This window comes from Fragaria vesca, linkage group LG7 (genome assembly GCF_000184155.1).
Source record: "Fragaria vesca subsp. vesca linkage group LG7, FraVesHawaii_1.0, whole genome shotgun sequence".
NCBI lineage: Eukaryota > Viridiplantae > Streptophyta > Magnoliopsida > Rosales > Rosaceae > Fragaria > Fragaria vesca.
In genome coordinates this window covers 10,852,642-10,873,952 of record NC_020497.1, presented here as the reverse complement: position 1 = coordinate 10,873,952, position 21,311 = coordinate 10,852,642, and the positions used below count along the sequence as shown (strand labels likewise).

At 37.6% G+C, this 21,311-nt stretch overlaps 3 protein-coding genes and 2 pseudogenes across 3 annotated transcripts; 2 read left to right on the top strand and 3 right to left on the bottom strand.

The window, feature by feature from the left end:
• Positions 1-1,356: 1,356 nt before the first annotated feature.
• LOC101306284 (RNA polymerase II C-terminal domain phosphatase-like 4-like) lies at positions 1,357-2,313 on the top strand. Its single transcript, XM_004308559.1, has one exon. It carries the CDS (start codon positions 1,357-1,359, stop codon positions 2,311-2,313), a length of 957 nt encoding a protein of 318 aa, XP_004308607.1.
• An 840-nt stretch (positions 2,314-3,153) lies between these two features.
• Positions 3,154-4,884, bottom strand: LOC101305994 (annotated as a pseudogene).
• A 202-nt stretch (positions 4,885-5,086) lies between these two features.
• On the bottom strand, positions 5,087-8,277 carry LOC101314127 (annexin D3-like). Its single transcript, XM_004307086.1, has 6 exons — positions 8,089-8,277; positions 7,537-7,682; positions 7,171-7,398; positions 6,249-6,461; positions 6,052-6,141; positions 5,087-5,443 (listed from the first exon to the last, which is right to left on the bottom strand). Exons 1-6 carry the CDS (start codon positions 8,162-8,164, stop codon positions 5,240-5,242), a joined length of 957 nt encoding a protein of 318 aa, XP_004307134.1. The 5' UTR covers positions 8,165-8,277; the 3' UTR covers positions 5,087-5,239.
• A 2,206-nt stretch (positions 8,278-10,483) lies between these two features.
• On the top strand, positions 10,484-13,052 carry LOC101313841 (annexin D4-like). Its single transcript, XM_004307085.1, has 6 exons — positions 10,484-10,561; positions 10,897-11,069; positions 11,324-11,542; positions 12,095-12,319; positions 12,463-12,534; positions 12,732-13,052. The coding sequence occupies exons 1-6, from the start codon at positions 10,516-10,518 to the stop codon at positions 12,936-12,938; spliced, it is 942 nt and encodes a 313-aa protein (XP_004307133.1). The 5' UTR covers positions 10,484-10,515; the 3' UTR covers positions 12,939-13,052.
• A 1,576-nt stretch (positions 13,053-14,628) lies between these two features.
• Positions 14,629-18,153, bottom strand: LOC101305706 (annotated as a pseudogene).
• Between the last annotated feature and the right edge of the window lie 3,158 nt (positions 18,154-21,311).

The window sequence follows — 21,311 nt, the reverse complement described above, 5'->3', positions numbered from 1 at the left end:
GTGAACGTCTGCAGCTGAGAAGGACTGTATATATATATATATATATATATATATATGATTTACGAATTATAATGATCGAGTACGTTAATGTGACCTTTAGTAGATGATCGACTAATATTCAGCTCTAGCGTACACATGGTATATGATCATCGAGCACTAGTCACCTCTAGTGTATATAGTATGATGATCGAGCTCCTGACAGCTCTAGTGTATATAGGGTTTATGATGATTGAGCACTAGTCAACCCTAATATATGCATGCATGGTTTAGGGTTTGTGATGATTGATCCATGATCACCGTTCTAGTGCATATATGGTTTAGGGTTTATAATGATCAAACAATAGTCACCACTAGTGGATATGGGTTTAGCGTCTAGGGTTTAAAGCTTATGAAGATCGAACAATAATCATCTCTCATGTACGTATATTTGATTTATGGCTTATGATCAATTTTTTAACGTTCAATCTTAAAAGGTCGACTAATTTAAGAATAGAACCCGACTTCGGTGACAAGGGTTAGGTGACCACAGCCAATGAACATGGGACACATGTTCATTTTAAAAAAGCTTAGCTGCAATTTAAGGACATATATAACAGGGGGTTTTGGGTATTTGATATGTTTGTTTATAATTATTGTTGACACTTGTTCATCTCTCATGGTGTTTATCACTCATAAATGACCATAGCTGGTCACCCAAATTATTTCCCTCATTTAATGCTTCCCACTTTCACAAAAAAAAAAAGTAAGGGTATTTTATTATTATTAGGCATATCAAGGAGCCTTTTTTTTTTTTTTGGTTGTTTTGGTTACAAGGAGCATTTTCTACTATTATAACATTAAATTTCAACAGCCCCTTTTTATAAAAACCCCATATAAATAATTAGATAATTAAATTGAATTGCATACAAATCCTTTAAAATGTAGGATATATGAAAAAGAAAATGTAAATATCAATTATAAGTTGTTTCTTCTATACAATTGGATAATTTTTTTTAATTTTTTTTTTTAAGAATGAAAAAAAATATGATAATTAAATTGAGTTTGTTATACACTTTAGAAACAAAACGTCCTTTAAAATGTAAAATAAATAAATAATGTAAAATATTAATTACAGGGTGTTCAGGTGTTCCAACGCGCTTTAGTAAATATCTGAGAAAGGACGCGCTTTCCTAATCGAATTACGATTAGGATTTACACACACGCGCCTCCTCTATTTAACACTCACCCTCTTTACTTCCTTTCCATCTCTCACTTTGCTCTCTCGCTTCTATTTTTCTCTTTCATCTCTCATTCCCCAAATTTCCCAATTGCGAAACCCTAATCCGATTGTTCTTGGATCTCAATTTGATCATCATGATGAGTTTGGCGACCGTGTCTCCGACTCCGATCGACAACCTTGTTGGGTGTCGCAAGAGGAACCGAGGTTTGGTTTCTGACCTGGGTTTCATACATGACAAGACAAAGAGGCCCAAGACAGAAACCGATCTGGAAATTCAACAAGATGCAAGATTTTCTGGTGATGAAATTTTCAGGTCTTCTGGTGGATTGAGATTTGGTTACATTACCAAGGATTTGGGGCTTAGTGATGACGTAATCGGTCGATTACGCAACGAAAACACTAGAAACCTATTGGTGAAGCATAAGAAACTTCATTTGGTTCTCGATCTCGACCACACCCTGCTGAATACCACTCACCTTGACAAGATGTCACCGGAAGAAGAATATCTGAAGGCTGATCATTCTCTGCAGGATGTTCACATTGTGGAAGGTCAAGTGATGACCAAGCTGAGGCCACAAGTTAGGACATTTTTAGAGCAAGCTAGCCAAATCTATGAGCTTTCCATATATACGAATGGTAGCAGAGACTATGCGCTCCACATGGCCAAACTGCTTGACCCTGCAAATCAATTGTTTGGTGATAGGATCATATCACGAGGTGAAAGCACGGAAAAGAATCAAAAGGGTCTAGATGTTTTACTTGCCCGAGGCACTGCTGTTGTGATCCTTGATGATAAGAAACAGGTGTGGAGAAATGAGGACCAGGACAATGTAATGGTAATGCCAAGATATCATTTTTTCAAATCGAGTTGTCAGAAGTTTGGCATCAGTAATGCTAAGCCTTACTCTGAGTCAAAGACCGATGAACGTGATCGGTTTGGAAGACCTTTTCTGGCCACTGTACTCCAAGTTCTTAGGCATATACACAACTTATTCTTTAATGCAGTGGAGTTACATGGGTGTGAACTTATCGACAGAGATGTTAGGCCTGTTTTGGAAAGGGTAAAGAAAGAAGGCTTGAATGGCTGTAAGTAAAATTGTTTTGAGCCGTGTCATCCCCTCAAACATATGTGCAGGCTGATACATCCGTTGTGGAAGATGGCGGCTTGTTAAAGACAGTTGATCCATCGGTAACGCATGCAGTTGCTGCAAATGCAAGTGAAAAATACACAATCTGATCAAAAGAATAAGAAAAGTAAAAACAACGACAAGTAAAGAAAGAATAAGAAAAGGAAAAATACACAATTTGATCGATATGGTATCTGCATTAATAGAGATATTTCAGATATGACACATACCGGATGCTCTATTAATGCAGTTACCAGATTGATCTTGACTGTGTACTAATTAACATCATACTTTGAAGAAAAAAGAAACCGGAAAACAAAAACAAAAGAGGTAAAAAAAAACCCTAACATGCGGTGATTTTAGGCTTATAGCTATCCAAATATAGTGTGTATTAATCTTTTAAATCACCAATTAACTAAAACCACTTAAATTACCACCTAAACCGCTTCGTATAATTGCAATTTTAATAGCTGTAAACTTTCTGAGTAAAGCTCATCCGCAAAACCACCCTCCATCTGTAGAAAATGAAAGTAACCAAAATCAATATTGCACTCTATAAGGAAATGAACTGAAGTGGCATGAACAATTATAATAACTAATTTTACTGGAAGAAAAAAATGCTTTCAAATGCTGAGGTGTAAGATAAGCCTTAAGTTGTAGAGTAAACATTGGACTCAGATTATTATCATAAAAAGGATATAGTTTCTCTACAAGCATATGATACCTTTCTTGACTCGACCCAATATCCCACTATCAAATTGCAAAGGAGGTTTTACATTTGATAACAATATACTGTTACTGACCTCTTTAAGAGAAAGCAGTCACTGATTTTTTGTTTCCAAAAATGAATGTAGGTGTTGCGGAAAATGGTACACGAGGTTCAATAGCTAATAGCTTCTCCGCCACATATTCCCCTAAGGTAATGTTACGATGAACTTCACCAGCAGCTAGCAAAGAACGCCATATAACGGCATCAGGTTGCACTGGCATGACCTCTATTAAATTCTTAGCTTCGTCAAGGCAACCAGCTCGACCAAGCAGATCAACCATACATGTATATATAATGGTCCTTCAAGGGTACCACCCCGTGCTCTTTATTCATCGAGTAAAAATAATTCCTCCCTTCTTCAACCAATCCTGCGTGGCTACAAGCGCATAGAACACCAATCATAGTAACATGGTCTGGTTGGCTGGTTGCACCCCAGAGACCAGCATTTTTCTAAATATTTCAAGAGCTTCAGTCCCATGACTCCCATCCATTTTGCGCATGTCCCACAATCATTGCATTACATGAGACATGATCCCTTTCTAACATATTTCTAAAAATCCGACAGCATTTCATGTATATATCTATTAGAGAATTTCCAACAAATATCAGGCTCTTCACCGACCTGGAACTGAAAACCATGCTTCAATATGTGTGAATGAGCCTGCCTGCCTGCCAAGCAGCAGATCAACACGATTTGCACAAGCATTTAGTAGATTCGTAAATGTGTAGTGGGTACGCCAAACGGACTCTCTCTTCAGGAGGAGAAAGATTCCAAGGGCCTCTTCATTCTCTCCATTCTGTTCCAAGAGACTACATTCTTCTCCATCATCTTTGTAAACAACGTTCTTGCAACTTTTACACTTGCTGCCTTGGCATATCCATCATCCCCACAAACACTTGCACTGCGTCCCTGGCAGGACCATTCTGCTCGTAACAAGTTATCAAACTGTTCCAAGAAACAACGTTTCTCACACTCATGCAATCAAAAACTCGTTGCGTGCAAGCAACATTCCCACATTTCGAGTACATATCAATAAGTGCAGACCCCATATAAACATCCGAAGAGCAACAAGACTTGGCAATGACCCCATGAATTTGCACACCCATTTTCACCTTCCTCAAACCAGCACAAGCACTAAGACCACTACCAAACGCGTACTCATTAAGAACAAAACCCTTCTCAATTTCCCATGCATGTTAACAAACCATTCCAAAGCTTGTTCATACCCGACAGTGCTGCACAAACCCGGAAACCATCGAGTTCCACGAGCACTGGTCTGGCTCCGGCATCGACCCAAAACTCTGCAGAGCCTCATCGACAAACCCAACTTGGTCAATGCGGAAATGATGCAGTTCCAGCTGAAAGTGTCTTCTCAGGCATTTTATCAATCACCTTACGTGCGTCATCGAACGAGCCACATTTGGCGTACGCATCGATGAGCCTGTTGTGGACGAAAACCTCCGACGAGAATTGTGTTTTGATGAGGCGGGCGTGGACGCAACGCGCGTCACGCGCCGACTTGGCGCGAATGCACGATTCCAAGAGTTTGGCTAAGGGTGAGGAGTCGATGAAAGAAAAAGAAAGGTCACCCACAACTTCTAAATCCCATACTATATATATGGGGGCAGTTTCAGGAGTTCCAAAAAAGAGACCAACATGATTATATTTTTTCGAGGATAGGAAGGAACGCAAAACGTAAGCGGAAAAAAAAAATAAATAAAAATCAACATGATTGGTACTTGTAGTTTACTGTACACATGAGAGGCATTGGCATACAACAAAGTTTCTCAGGGGCAATGATAGAAAGAGGGACCAAACAATAACTATGGGAAACGCCAATGCCATGATCAGTGTATCAATGAATACCAATTGTCCAATTCCATTTTGAAGGTGAGCTGCTTCACAATTCCATTTTGATTATACAACTTGGTTCTCCTCTCAAATTACCAAAAAAGAAAAAGAAACAGTATAAAAGCAATTTGAAAGTATTTACACACTGTCAATAAAGCCACACGTAAATGACCAGTTTAGGAACTCTAATGTAATCATACAACTTTCTTCTAAAACCAAATCAGAAGTCTCAGTTGAAATGAAATGAAATGAGTACTTATGAGAAGAATGAATCAGAATCTTGCTCCCAGCAGGGTCAGCAGGAAGTCTTTGTAGTCTCCGGATGTGTCACCCTTAACATCATCTTCCAGGCTGGTTTTGAAAAGTGTGGAATACTCCTCTCTGATTTTGATCATGTCAATCTCAGCTCGGCTTACAATGGCTCTATTCAGAGACTCTTCATCCGTCCCGAGCCCAACCACAGACTCATTAATGACCTGATAAAGGTTCAAGCAACAACAGAAACTCATGTCAGATCAGATAGTTTAAGTGAAACTTCTGTACTTATCTGCTTGGTATTGCTGGACCAGAAAATGAAATAGGAGACAAGAATCTTCCATACAATGAGGGTTTGAACATGATGGAAAAAGGGGGATATATGCAGTAGTACAAAGGAGATACGACGTTAAAACATTGAAAGCTGGATTAGATACATTTCACCAAAACATGGCCTAGGTTGTCAAACTGAAACTGTTCTAGGGACCAAGGAGTCTCTATTATTCTTTACACAGCAAGTGAGAACGGGAATTATTGTCCACATTCAAGTTATTGCTGTATTGCACAGCTGCCAAGTACATCGAAACCAAAGAAAAGAATAGGACTGAGGGAGAAGATCAGAAACAGTTGATAAATTCCATTGTTTGGATAGAATCATAAGTATGAGATCAAAATATGTGTATATCTACATAGTATTCCCACAATTCAACCAAACACCACCTTTATTCTTTGGGGTTCAATAAAGGCCATTCAATTTGAACTTTGAAGCTGTGTAGATATTTAAGCAAAATGAATAATATAGTATGTTGGTGCGTAGGAATGAACTTACCTGTGCAAATTGTTTCTCTGGTGTATCAATGCAAGTAATTACCAAGGTCAAGAGAGATTCCAAATCACCAGCGCCACAATTTTTAATGTCCTGCCAGAACGGAACTCTAGTGTTTTGTTGTAGTCCTTAACTAGATCAAAAAATAATAAAAATAAAAATAACTTAAATAAAAACATAGAGAATACTAGAGCGAATACCTGGTCAATGGAAGTTCCATAGTTTTGCTTGTAACACTCAAAGGTTTCTCTAAGCTGAAATATATTCCTTGTGCTGAGTATGGAAACAACATGATTGTGATCTAACTGCTTTGTCTTGATGGCTTCATGTAGCTTCAGTGCCTCTGAACTGGCAATGCCGGAATCCACTAGCTCTCTGTCATACCTGTATGAGCTCACTAAACCCACTAGAAGCTGTGGGCAACCCGCATTATTAGTTACAGAATGCAACAATATAAATGCGTAAGAGATCAGAAATGTAAATCGCCAAATTTCTGGTTCCAGTGAAACACAGAAACTTATATATGGTATTGAAAAGTGGCCATAGAGGTCTATGTGATTTATGCCAACATGCAAGACAAAAGAGAAAATAGAGATGTATGGTTCAAATAGTATGAGATAGTTCCCTTTGCCTCTTATCAACTACAATAGTACTAATTCAGACAATCGAAGTTTGACAATTTTTATAATCTACAAACATACAGAGGCTCATTCTGGAGCCAATGTTAATGAGTCTGCCACTATTGAGCCAAAATAACTCACTGGAACAGAACACCACCAATCTTTCCATTATTATCATTACCTAATAACTTTTGCAAGAATAAGCATTCTTCTCTATTATTTTCATCAACTAATAGCTTTCTTATCCTTGCAAAATGCTCACACAATGTAGCTCAGAAAAGAATCATGACATGAGGAATCCCACAATGGGAGTTTCTCAAACCACCAAAGAACCACTTTTGTGCCTTTTTTTTTTTTGGTAACTCTTTGAGTAATTGCTAGAGTGCCAATTGCCAACTACCAAGTAGGAACCAACACCATAGGTTTTAGGGAATGACATGCAAGTGATTTGTGCATAATTCTAGTAAGTATATGATTTCCTAGCTATTCAATATGCTTTCACCTTTCTGAGGGGGAGGGAAAGATTGGATGCAATGTCCTCCTCAAGTGAGCATTCAAAAAGTGAACCATAGACCTGCCTCACTGCCATCAAGTGGTGAGGAGATGATGCACATGCTATCTCAACTAGCACTTTCAGTTGTTTTATGCCTTTCTTCTTCTGCTTCAGTGCGTCTCTTGCCAGTTTAGCATCCCTTTCAGGAGGATCATATGTCCACATAATTACTGCATCCTGTTACACATGATTGCTTCCGTTGATACATATATACACATCGAATAAGTAAAGCTGACATTAAAAATTGGAAGTTATTCTTTCCCTTGATATGAATCATAAGCAATTCTGGAAGCACAAAGGACTGTAGAAAATTACCCTAAAATCTCCAGAGAGTTCAGAATGGAGAACATCAATGAGGGACTTATTGTAAAGGCGTTGATAAGTGTCTCTGATTTCTCTCCTTTGACTTGCATTCCTATGTCCCAGTACCCATATCACAGCCTCCTCATCCGTTCCAAATCCTACACTCGTTAACAGAAACACTTATAATTACAAAGAAACATGATTGATCAAAGAATGACAGAAGCTAGCAAAGTCATTGATCACACCAATGATTCGTGTATATCATCTCAAGATAGAATGTCAAAATTCTCAAAGATAATAAAAAAATAATCATATGCAATTCAGCCCCGTAACATGAAAACCAGAAAAGACATTTGATAATTGATACTACACAATAATTAAAGACCAACTGAGGCATGAACAGATCAAAACAACCAATTGAAAGTCAGAAAGACAATCAGGAAACTCTTAGAAAAGACCCAGAAAGCTAACATATCCAATGAGTTCACCCATCATCAGACATTGCATGAAAAAAAAAACTGAAGACAAAATCTTTATGATCAGAAGAGGAAGAAGAAGAAGGACCTTCAAAGGCTTTGTGGAGTCTCTCACAGTCTTGTTCAGGAGAAGGAACAGCTTCTGGTACTCTAAGAGTGGCCATGTCTGATGTCTCTCTTCTGAAAACTGCAATGGACGACAAGAATGGTGAGGATGCTGATGTTGATGAGTTACAGAGTGTGGCAAAATCAAATCAGTTTTTATTTTTTTGTCACCCTCAAACTTCGCTCCCAGTCAAACTCTTTGTAAATCACTATTTTTTCTAATTCACAAACTTACCCCTCACGTATTCATATTTATGATTTGAACCCCTGCTTTTTAATATCGTCTTAGTTTTACCTCTTTTGGCTATGTTATAACTTATAAGTAATAACGTTTGAAAATTCTTTACAATCATGAAAGCATCAGTTTTGAGTGCATTAACTTTTGAAATTAAAGGCAAGAAATAAAGGAGTTCATCAAAGAAAATGACTACGAGTATAATTAAAAGTCGGTTTCTTCGATTCGTAATAAACATCATCTGATTCCGTATTTTTAAATCAACCGTTTTATGATCAGAATGCCTAATCGACCAATAATATTTTTGCATCAAAATTATACTATGAGCTATACGAAATCTTTATGAAATATCCTTGGCTTATTTTATGTGTTGAATTCTAATATATAAACATGCCACAGCATGATCCAAGATCTTGGACTAATCAAAACAAATTAAGATGATTGATATATATATATATATATATATATATATATATATATATATACAGTTTCTTTCGAAAGCGGTGTCCCGCTTTGAAATTAAAGTATGGACCTCTTTATTTCGCTCACTTTTAGGTCGCATTTTCACATCTCAACCGTACAATGTCTAAAACACAGTGTGTAGATCATTTCTGCAAAGTTCATCCAATTTGAAGATCATTTAAGCTTCTGTAATCGTGATTTACACGAAAGGTTCTGTTTAAACAGTTTTTGTTATGTTGATTTATTTAATCTAATTCGGTACCCAAATGATCTTCAAATTGAATGAAACTTTGCAGGAATGATCTATACACTGTATTCTAGACATTGTATGGTTGAGATGTGGAAATGCGACCTGAAAGTGAGCGAAATAAAGAGGTCCACACTTTAATTTCAAAGAAGGACACCGCTCTGAAAGGGAAATATATATATAATTCCTGGCGAGACATATGTTCTTAGTTTATAATAGACGATGCATGTTTCTTTGATTGAAATTAAGCATGCGAGTGAGTAAGATATTGTTCCAGACAACGGATCGAGATGGAGCTTTTCGATCTTTCCTTCTATCTGGTGGACCTTTGGTTGTTGCTGGCAATTCATTAATATAATGTCACATTTATCATACTATGGAATTTTCAAATACACTAGCCTCTATATCTCCGGCCATTATTAATTTCCCTAAAAAAAAAAAAAATGCAGTGTGCCTCCATCATGTTCTTAAGTTATTTAATTTTTTCTTCTTTTATTCACACGTTTAGAGCAATAATTCTATAGAAAATTTCATGTAATTGGCCCTTCTATCAATTTATTATCGAGTTCTTCATCTTAGCTTCTTACTTTGAAGATTAGAACATAAATAACATAAAATTTTCATAATCGCATGGTGTAAGCTAGGGTTTTGGTAGCATTATATAGTGTTTTCCCTGTTGATCAATATCAAAGTTGTTGGTGAGTACGTGGATGCCCCAGCATATAATGATATGATATATAAGAAGTAACAAAATAATCGAATCCAGCCTAGCTTAGATAGCTACCAAATCGATCGATATTAAGGAGGCTGGGGACAAAGGAGATAAGGCAAACCTGTTCCAACACATCACTCACTATATCAATCAATGTATTATATGTCTTCACCCACAAGGAAAACGAATATGAATCATAATGAACTAAGAATCATTCATTTTAGTTTGATAAATAGAGACACATGTTTCACACGTAGTTTGTATATATGGAAAGAGATTATCCCCACATATGAATTCCACATACTCAGCAGATTTATGACCTTGGATTCATATCTTTCCCTCGAATGCATGCATCAGCTTGTCTCAATTCTCATGTTAACTGTTTTAATTTTATGAAGTTTTTTCTCTTTTGAAGAGAGATCGAATTCTATAAAACAAAATAATAAATTTTAAAGATTTCTTTATTACTCAACGCTACAGTACTACGGTTTCGTAATTGGGCGCAAATTGGAAATTGCAGAAAATTGTAGGAACATAGTAAATTCCACCAGAATATGTTGATTGGTCTGCAAGAAACGGTGAAATTGAACAAATTAATTAATACAGGTCAAAATCAATAAATACTGTAATGAAATCTTTTGCCGTTCTCCGCGTAAGTTACTAAATTACCCCCTTCAACTATGGACTGGTACTATATAATCAGCAATGGGGGAGAAGATCCCACAACACGTTGGCTTAGCAAAATCCAAAAACAATGGCTTTCACTGATGAGTTGAACACTCTCAACAACGCTTTCTCAGGTCCCCCATTTCAAACTCTTCATTCTTTTTCATTTATGTTCTTCATCTTCCATTTCAATTTACATTCCTTTAAATATTAGCTACTGCCCATTTTGATCAATTCCTTTTCTTGTTTGTGATTTTGGTGTAATATTTTGTAAATATATACGCATTTCTCCAGTTTTTACTTATATTTTCAGCTCAATAGGCAAAGGCTTTGGTACCAATTCTGTATATAAAAGAGAAATGTTTTACTGGGGATAGTTAACAAGGACATTTCTTTATCTACTGGTTTGGGTTTTGGTCATAACTTGGTTGAGTTAGTTGATGTTGATGAGTGATGAATTGATATGCAGGGCTTGGAGTTGATGAGAAGTCATTGATATCGATACTGGGAAACTCCCATCCAGAGGAGAGGAAATGTTTCAGGAAAGGAACTCCCCATCTGTTCAAAGAGGATGAACGCCTCTTTGAGAGATGGAATGATGAACGTGTCAGGCTTCTCAAGCATGAATTCATGCGCTTTAAGGTGCATTTCTCATCCCATGTTTCATTTCCACGCACTTGTATCCTAGTTCTCATGACACATTTTTACTTCGATTTTCGAATGCTCTTGCTCCAATAGATGTTAAATGAGACAAGTCTGGATATGTCCTTGCATTTACATCCTCACAATCTGAGATGCGACATTTTTGAATGAAATGACTATCCGCCGTCTTCATATTACTATGTGGAGTTTGATAAACAGGGTGCTGATGAGTTTCTTTATATGATATTTGTCAGAATGCTGTGGTGTTGTGGGCTATGCATCCATGGGAAAGAGATGCTCGCTTGGTGAAGGAGGCCTTGAAGAAAGGAACTGAGGTCCATGGTGTCATTGTAGAGATTGCATGCACTAGATCCTCAGAAGAGCTATTAGGAGCTAGGAAGGCCTACCATTCCCTCTTTGACCACTCCATTGAAGAAGATGTTGCCTACCACATTGATGGCCCTGAAAGCAAGGTAATCACTATCTTCCTATATGATTGATCGATTAGAGCCTATTACACAGTTGTGATACGCAATGGTTAAACTCGAGATTATGAAATATCTAGGAATCAACTTTATTTCAAAGAGATGAGATTTCCAAAAACTCATTAGTGACACTTTTGTTTCTACCAAATATGTAGGGACTTGATAATGTAATACTAATAGACTGAACATGTTATCCTTTACCTCTGTAGTTTCAGTAACTGTTCTTGCAAATTACAGACAAGGCAATGCTATTCCTACTCCCCTTTCATTATTATGGCATTGAAAATAGTAACATACTGAATTTGAAGTGAAGAATGACAAAGTCAGTATGAGAATAGCAGTTTTCATGTAGAAAAACCAATTTTCGACCAATTGGAATTGTGTCATTTGAATATCCAAGCAGATATCCATGGGAGTGTGCAAAATGAAAGCCTTATGTCGCTTCCCTTTCTGAACTTGCGATTTATATGATACATGACATGTAAATGTAAAGGATTTTAACTGGTGTTTTTCTTTTCTTTGTGGCATTTCCTTTTACAGCTCTTGGTTGCACTTGTGAGTGCCTATAGGTATGAAGGAGCAAAGGTTAACGATGCGACTGCAAAATCTGAGGCACAAACACTTTATCATGTGATTAAGAACACAGATAACACAAATCCCATTGAAGATGATGAGGTTATTAGGATACTATCAACAAGGAGCAAGGCTCATCTCCAAGTAGTATATAAACACTACAAGGAGATTTCTGGCAACAACATGAATGAGGTATGTATGAGAATTCACAATCAACTCAAGTGGCAAAACATTTCAAGCTGGTCTTCTAATCTTTAATAGTTGCTTAAATTTTAAAGTAATAATGTTGAGCTTGTAGGCATATATTAGTTGATTCTAATGGGTGCTTTGTTTAGGATCTTGGTGCTGATTTGAGGTTAAAAGAGACGGTGCAATGCCTATGTACTCCTCACACATATTTCAGCAAGGTAAGGCAAAACTGCAATCGAATTACATAGCATAGCATATAAACAATTTCTCTCTTGGCATGTTATGTCAACAAATGTCACATGTTGTCACTGGAATCATCTCTGATTTTATAGTTCAGATATATGTTAAACTTTCCATGCATAAAATTCCCGATATCTGGCCATTATGGATGACATTCTTCAATTCTTTTCCTCAGGTGTTGGAAGTGGCATTGAGGAATGATGTGGACAAGAACACCAAAAAGGGACTGACTAGAGTAATTGTGACCCGAGCTGACACAGATATGAAACAGATTAAAGAGGAATACCAGAACCAGTATGGAGTTTCTCTATCCAGCAAAATTGAAGAGACAGCTCATGGGAACTACAAGGATTTCTTGCTTACCTTGGTTGCAAGGACTTAGAGAATTTGGGATGTGTCGGGATTACCTGAAATGGTTCTAAGCGGTTTTAATCTTTTCGATTTTTGGTCATTCATGCCTGCTAGTGTTCTTGTTTTTTATCGTTATTACTTGTTATAGCATTAAGAGAAACTTCAATAAATCAATACATCAGTGAGTGATTTTACCATTTAAAGGAGCTAAATTTATTTTCAGTTTTTCACTGTGACATATTAATTTATCTGTTATCTAAATCAAAGAGATTCCTCACGACTAAATTTACATCCCATATTCCATACAAGCAACATTCTGATAATCAGCTTCAGGATCATGTGAAGAAAACGGGTTGGGGTTTTGGGGTTTTTTTTTTTTTTTTTCTTTGGCAATTTGGGGAGTGAGGTTTGGGGGAAAGAGAAGAGTGATCTGGTGGGTTAAGCACTTCATTCTTCTCGTACCGTTTCATTTGAACTGCTCTGCGTTTTTGGCCATGGCCCCTCTTCTATGAAAAACAAGAAGCCAAATAAAACAGTGTTTTTTTTGCCCTTTTTTCTTGTACGACCGAATATAGATTGTTCATAATTTAATCTACTTCTATGTTTTAGTTAAGTATCTTATAGCATAATTAAGATAGGACTGCACCCTGCATTTCTATTGCAGCATTCAAGTTTGTGTATGGCAGGAAAGGCCAATAAAGCAGGCAATATTGCTTGAACTGTTGACCATGGCGTGCCTTCGCTATATTTGGCTGGTTTTAACTTTTAAGTAAACATCTACGAACATTACGGCATGAGCCTATGACAAACACCATAATAGAGAAACTCCTAACGAGAAATTTTTCAATGTTCCCGAATAACCACGTGGCAGTCTGACGTGGTCCTTCATTCTGATGATACCCCTAAACTGTGGGCAATCTATTTGGTTTAAAGCATGCGTTACATACATATATGAACTGTTACAGTCAAATTCCCTTCACAGGCCTTGGTAGAGAGCAGTTGGTGATTTGAAGTGACAAAACCAAGATCAGTAGCTATGACAACATAATAATATATGATAACAGAAGATTGAAGGAATAATAATAGTCAAGCAAATACCAAGAAAAGAAAAAAGATAGGAGTAATTCCAAATCTAGACATTTTGTTAGATCTTAGATAACAAGACTACTAGTTTGCAACTCCATACATCTTCTCCATCATTCCAAACAAGACCTAACAAATTTCAATAGCACCATCATACCAGAGTTACGGCAACATGCTTATACTGAAACTCAAGCCTCCTCCGACTTGTCCAGCATACGGACCAGAATCCAGCAAAGAAGTTTATACCTTTGATACTAATGATCGAGCAGAACTAGACTTCCTTTGTAAGTATAGAGCTTAGGATCGCATATAAGGATTCCGGTACTCTTAATTTGGTTGGATTCAAGATCAAACAAATCTAGCTCACTGTATGTTGATTTTTCTTGTACCAAGAGTCCATTATCTGTAAATAAGCCTAGAGGGGCATAATTTGGCAGAAAAATAGTGCGCAGCCTTTGAAAAGAGCCTTGTTGTAGAACCCAGAAATCAATATTCGTAGTACCTTGAAGCAGGCTTATGGTTTCCTTGTACACTTTAATCTTGACAAAACCATTAATAGTCAATATGGAATCTGGAACTAGCGATTCATCAAAACTTTCACTTCCGGTGTCGAAAGACACGATCCTGTGACCATCATCCTAAACCAGCCAGTATACAATTCCATTGCAAACTTCATTCCCCATGAGCCACCACAGGGAATTTAACCGAGGAGCTTGTTCAATCACTTTCCAGGAGTTGGTGCTTAGACTATAAACCTCAACTTCCATGGAAGGCCTATTGTGATCCAACATCTTTACCACCTTGTAATCATTCTGATTTGGTTGAAAACAGAATGAGAGACAGACGTACTTGAAAACAATATGATCTGTCATGTTGGTCTTGGGAAGAGATATAGATTTTCAGATAGATGGGTTCCATATGCATGTAGAACTCGTTGAACTCAAATGGTGATCTTCATCAGAAATACAAAGTAAACCATTACTTGAGCCATAAACTTCGAAGCATTTTCCGGTCCACAAGGGATGTTGTAACTCCAAGCACAGCTCAAATGTTTGATTAGAAAAGAGCGATATGAGATAGCTGTCCATGTTTTTACCTCTATAAAAGTGGGTAGCAATTAGATAGTGATGATCGTGATCTGTGACGTATGTTGAGATGTGTGGTAACAAAGCTTGAGCTGCGAATCATATGACTCCATGACTTGCTTACACACATAAACCGAACGAGGGATTTGGCGGGCAGTCTTGCTAAAATGTTAATCAAAATATCTTCACATATGAAATTGTTTGGATGCGAGTCTCCCATTCTGAAAGAAAAATGAATCGTGATGTTTGGCATTATTAGATCAGTATTTTAGATTATTTATAACAATACAACAATCGGTACAGGACTCAAAATGGTTCCATATGGGTTCCGTATGGTTCCATAGCCATGTGACTCTTGACACTTCGAACAAAAAAAAAAAAAAAAAGGTAAAGGACTCAACTAGGGCTGGCCTCGGGACGGTTACCGACCTAAAATACCAATACCGAATACCGTACCAATTACAATCGGCAGGCGTTTTTCGATACCGTTACCGACCGTGAAAGTCGAGATACCGACAGTTCGGTAACCGAGAAAGTCGGTCGGTATCGGTTGGTATTACTGAACAAACCAGAATTTCTGTATTCTAGAAAAAAAAAAAAAAACAAAGAAGAAGAAGAACTTGAATTACTTTTCAATTAACCCCAAACGAATTGAGAAAGAAGGCTAACCCGAGCTTGTTATCCACAAAATCCATCTTGGTTCCAATTACATGCAGGAATCGAAGAGGATCTTGGCAGTTTCAGTGATGGTTTCGGCGAAGGAGAAGTTGAGAAGAGGAGAAAGTGTGCGCTTTGATAGACGAGAATTGGAGAAAAGGGTGGATGGTGGTCTAGGTTAATTTCTTTGAAAGAGAAAGAAGAGAAAGAATTATTGATGATTGAATTTTGAAATGGAGCAGAGAGAAGAAGAAAGAAAGAACGACAAGGAGAGATTGAGAGAATAAGAACGGCAAGGAGAGAGGTCAGAGGAGAGAAGAAAAGAAAGGTTATTTTTTATTTCTATAAGAGAATAAATTTAACTTTTGCACATATATTAATAAAAAGAGCATCTGCTCTAGTGGTTGGAGGTGATTATCTCCATCTGTGAGGTGATTGGTTCGAGTCCCAGTCCATGCAAAATGCTATGTATTTTGCATTTGAAGGCGTATAATATATGTGTATTGGCTAGTATACGTATATGTCGGTCGGTACAGTATACTGATGGTATACAAAATCGTGTACCGTAGCCGAGCCGAGTTATCACACTTGGTACGGCTCAACCGAGCCGAGATGTCTTCTACTGACTTGTCGGCTACCGAATGTTGTTGGCTCGGCTCGGAACTCGGTTGGCTCGGTTAGTTCGGCTCAAAATGCTAGCCCTACTCAAAACCTCTCACACACACAATTGTTAAGCCATTTGACTCGCAAACTAAAGGGCTCAAAACCTATCGAGAGAGAAAAGGGCAGAGGCGCCGCTCTCCTTCCAGGCGAGCCTCCGTCGTCGTCCGGCCGCCGCTGGCCGATTGGTGAGCAGCGTTCAACTCCCCTCTCTCTCCTCTCCCTTCTCATACCCACAAACTCGACATGTATGCACCCCTATCTTAGATCGAAAATTCAAACCCTAACCCCAATTCCTAATCCCGACCGATTCCCTTCTTCTCCGGCGAGCTCAAGCTTCTCTAAGGTAATCCCTTCTCTCTTACTTCAATTTCAGTCTCTCTTGAGCTTCTATTTCCATATTCGAACCCCGATCTCACTTTCTTCTTCTTTTTCTGGGTTTCTGTTTCTCCGGCGAGTCCCCATATTTTTCCGACTGCAACGGCGCTCGCTTGCAAGAGGAGGAGCCACAGACGCTGCTCGGACCAGCATCAACACGGAGAGGCTTGAGACTTCGAGTTGGGTTTCGGCAGAAGAAGAAGAGAAGGTACATGTGTTTGAATGATCTACTGTTTTTTTTTTCTTCTAATGAAACGATCTACTAGCTTTGGTGGTGATGGAGATGGAGTTACAAGCCGATACATGTGTTATTTTTCTGATGCATATCCGTAACTTCGAAAAATCATAAGTAATTGTAGAAAAATCCTTCATAGACCGGTATAGCACATATCACATGCTCTTTGACAGGACCCACCTCGAATTTCATCTTGAAACCCGAGGTAAACTCTGCGGGGTCCACCTTCAAGGAAAATTTACTGAAAATTCGGCATAACCTTCCTTAAAAATGGACGACCCCTACCTGAAAAATTCAACTTAACACTTCTATAACCAAACATCCATCCTCAACACCTGGAGCCTTCCTGCTCCCCAAGTCCAACACATCTCCCAATATAACAATTACTCAACTAAACTAAACCCACAACCAACAATAACCAACATTAATTCACTAACTAATTATCAGAGCATATCTAGAGTTAAATGAAAAACAATGAATAAAGATTAACCGGAAGCAGCCTCTGACTATGCCTCGAATCCATGTACGCCCGACCTCACTTAGACTGAGCCTGCAATCTGGGCATTTAAAACCAAAGGGCCCAGAGGAAAGTAATTTAAAAACGTTAGAGTGAGTGGACGAAAATAAACATAGGATAAGAAACCAAAACTTAAATACTTTTCCACTTTCCAATATGCAATAAATCTGTTGCATGCAAATGTTGACAAATCTTTCATAAAGAAAATCCCAAGAAAACGAACTAGCCCCACTAGTCAAATTAATGACAAAGATAAATAATAACCTTCATAGAAGAAGGCACCCAAAATAAGGGACTAGCCCCGCTAGTCAAAACGACAACAAAGATTCATAAAGACTTTCGTCAAAAGGAATAACTAAAAGATGGACTAGCCCCGCTAATCAAGTCAACAACAATAAATAAGAAACAGATATAGCCATACAAGTGAGCCTCCCAGACTCAGTTGCCTCCCAGATATAGCCAACAATAAATAATACTCTCATACTCCCTACACCTTCATGTTATTATAACAAAGAGGATGTAGGACTTGCATGATGTCGTCGACTACATCACATCACCCGAAGGAGGAAAGGGCTTGAGTAACCCCACTTAAAACGTGGAAGCCACATCGCCTCGAAAGGCGGAACAACATGCTAGCATTAGTAATATATTATCCGACAAGTATGGCATAAATAAAGAAACATATATCCATGTGAGTTTCCCCGAAACTTATAATTAAAGCATAAGTATAATTCCCAACCGTACTCAAAGAATTCAAAGAGTAAAGAAATTAATTAAATTCAACGACGTGTCCCACACGTTAAAATGCTTAATGAAATAAATAACTCATATCATTACCATGTTTCATAAATTAGGCAATACTCAAATCTTTAAAGAAATCTCAAATCCGGAGATCAAAAGAATATCATAATTCAAATACCAAAACTCTTACCCAAACTCAAATCCATAAGTTCATTATCGAAAACATAACCATTCTGTCAATCTCCATTAAATTCCATAACCAATTCAAAAACTGAAATTATAATTTAAGCTTGGAAAATATAATAGGCAACTTATAAAATCATGCATGCATATTAATTAAAAACCAAAATGTCCACTCACTGATTTAGGCCTAAGCCTGACAAATTCCAAATCACTACTCAAGCGAGGTTCCTTTCGTATCCTGGCACAATAAATATGCTTAGGACCAAACTTAAATTCTGGAAAATTAAACATTTGAAAATAAACACTCAAATCTCTTCCGCTTAACCCACTACTCTAACTAGGGTTAAGCTCACCGGATTTCCACCAAACTCCACCATAATCTTAATTCCTTTATTCTAACATTTTAGAATAAATATCAAGGAAATCCAACGGCCGGATTTATCCTAACAACCGCCATTCTCTCTAATCTCTGAAAAATTCCAAACCTAACCAAAACTCATCCAAAAATTCCAAACTATACTTCAATAAACTCCTCTTATTAAAACTATCTCAAAAACAGGAAAAACTGCCCTTAAGGGCGGCCGGTAGCCGTATTCCGGCAAGGACCAAAGCTTCTCAAATTTTAGCAGAATAATCCTCTCATCATGCACAACAACTCTCATAACTAGCACTTAATCCAATTCTAAGGCTAACTAGGGTAATCGAACTAAAACATCCAAAAATCCCTAGAACTTCAATTAAACATTTCACCCTAACAAGATCGAATTAAACCAATTCCTTTTGAGGGATTACTCACCTTGATGAGAGCTACAAGATGAGCCAAGAATCCCGAACTTTGGTGACCGGAGGTGGGATTTCCGGCGAAAAGCTATCCGGCGTCTCCTGTGAGTTTTCTCTCGGACGGCAGCGTTGCACGACCGGTCACCGGCCCAGAAAGAGAGAGGGGACGGCACGGGTCCGAACGAGAGTGGTCCGGCGGTCCCTGGAGGCCGGACGACGGCTGGTAGTGGCTGGGTCTCCGATGGGTCGGGAGGAGCTCACAGGAGAGAGAGTGAGGGGTGTGTTGGGCTGCCCACACCCGATCCACAACTTAAACTTCAAAAATTATACCCATTAAAAATTTACCCCCTTTTTACCATCTCAAAAATTTACTCTTTTAATTAATAACTTTTTCATGCTAACTACGATTTTAACATATAACATGTCTACAAACTCGTAATAACGTCCTCTACAACTTTCATGAAGAAAGTTTTCCCAAATTCCAAACAGAAGAAAAAGTCAACTTTAAGGTCCTCAAGTAGTAAATTGTTACTCAAAACTGTAAAAGGTCAAAGTAACCCAAAAGTAAATAACCGCAAATTGACTTAAGAACCAAGATGTGACACTCTTAGTTAACATTAATCGATCAGAAGCTTGAACCAACTATGCTTTAGTGTGGTGTGGTGTCAAAAGCAGTTGTCCAATCCAGTCCTGTAGGTATTGATATTTTCTTTTCCTATTATCTTTAGTCAATCTATTGCCCGCTTAGTCTTTTATCAATCTTGGTGCTCATTGTGAAAAAAAGTATCTGCTTATGTGATTCATCTGATCATCTCATCTCTATGAACTGATGTAATTGTGTTGTACTTTTCAATAATGCTTTTTGTCTACTTAGCATAGTGTAAATTGAGAATGAGAGAGCTAGTGATAGCTGAATATGTAAGAACCATATGGTATCATGAACTGTCTTAAGCACATCGACACCAGCTTAATTTCTTTCCCTGGAAATTATAATGGTGTCATGATATATACTTTCATTATAACTAATATTAAGCTAGCCTGAAGATATTCATATATTTTTGTTGATCGAGTATTTATATATATTGTACAGTGGAGACTAAATTCTTGATAATACATTAATATTGATGGATATAATTTCAAGTAGATTGTTTACTACATATCAAGTCATTAACCTTTGATGACATTAGCAGGTGAAGAGATAAGGATGGTGCTTTGGTGCTTTGGTGTTGGCAGTGGATGACGGAAGAAAAGAAAGATAAAGGAGAAAGGGAAAAGAGGGATGATGGTACTAGAGCTCATCTTTCAAATGGAATTTTTGTAAACTACAAGGTATCTCTTGCTTATGTTTTAGTCAGACTCGGACACGTACTTGATTTTAGTTTATCTTCTAATAAATAAAATTCAGTGCTCATCACTATAAGAAGATTGAAATATGAAGGATGATGCAACTTGATAATGTCCCATCATACATTATTATGAGCTATATAAGCATAGCGCGTCTGAGATTGAGCCTCATTTTGAAACTTCAGATGTCATGCCCCAGCTATATTTTTTTTCAAATTTTTATGCTGAATTTCTTTCACTGTTATTGATAAAATATACACGAGAATACTTACTGTAGTTACACTAAATTCATGTCTTCGTTTTATGCTTCAATCACAGAGTTCAAAAAGTGAGGCTCGGGGAGGTTTGATGAGGCTTATAGTGGGTGGTGGATGGGCTACCGAAAGTTCTGAATTAAAAGGTTCTGTTGTTGTGGGTTTAAGAACTCTTAGTGAGGCAGATCGTGTTGGCAACTTTTCAAAGGAGCAAGTATGCAGTTTATTTGTATTTGATTTATGAACAAATTTGTCCAATACTGTTCAATACAGGAGGAGATTCTTTCCTCTTCAATAATGCATTATATTGTATCTTGGGATAGGTTCTTGTTAAATGAATTAATTATCACAAAGTGTAATCATGTGAAATATGTTTCACATCTCACAAGTAATTGCTAAATAGCTTAGTCCTGGCCTGTTAATTGTGAGCCCTTTTACAATGTTTTCTATACTGCCTCAGTTGGTCTCACTGTTTTGGGCCAAGGAG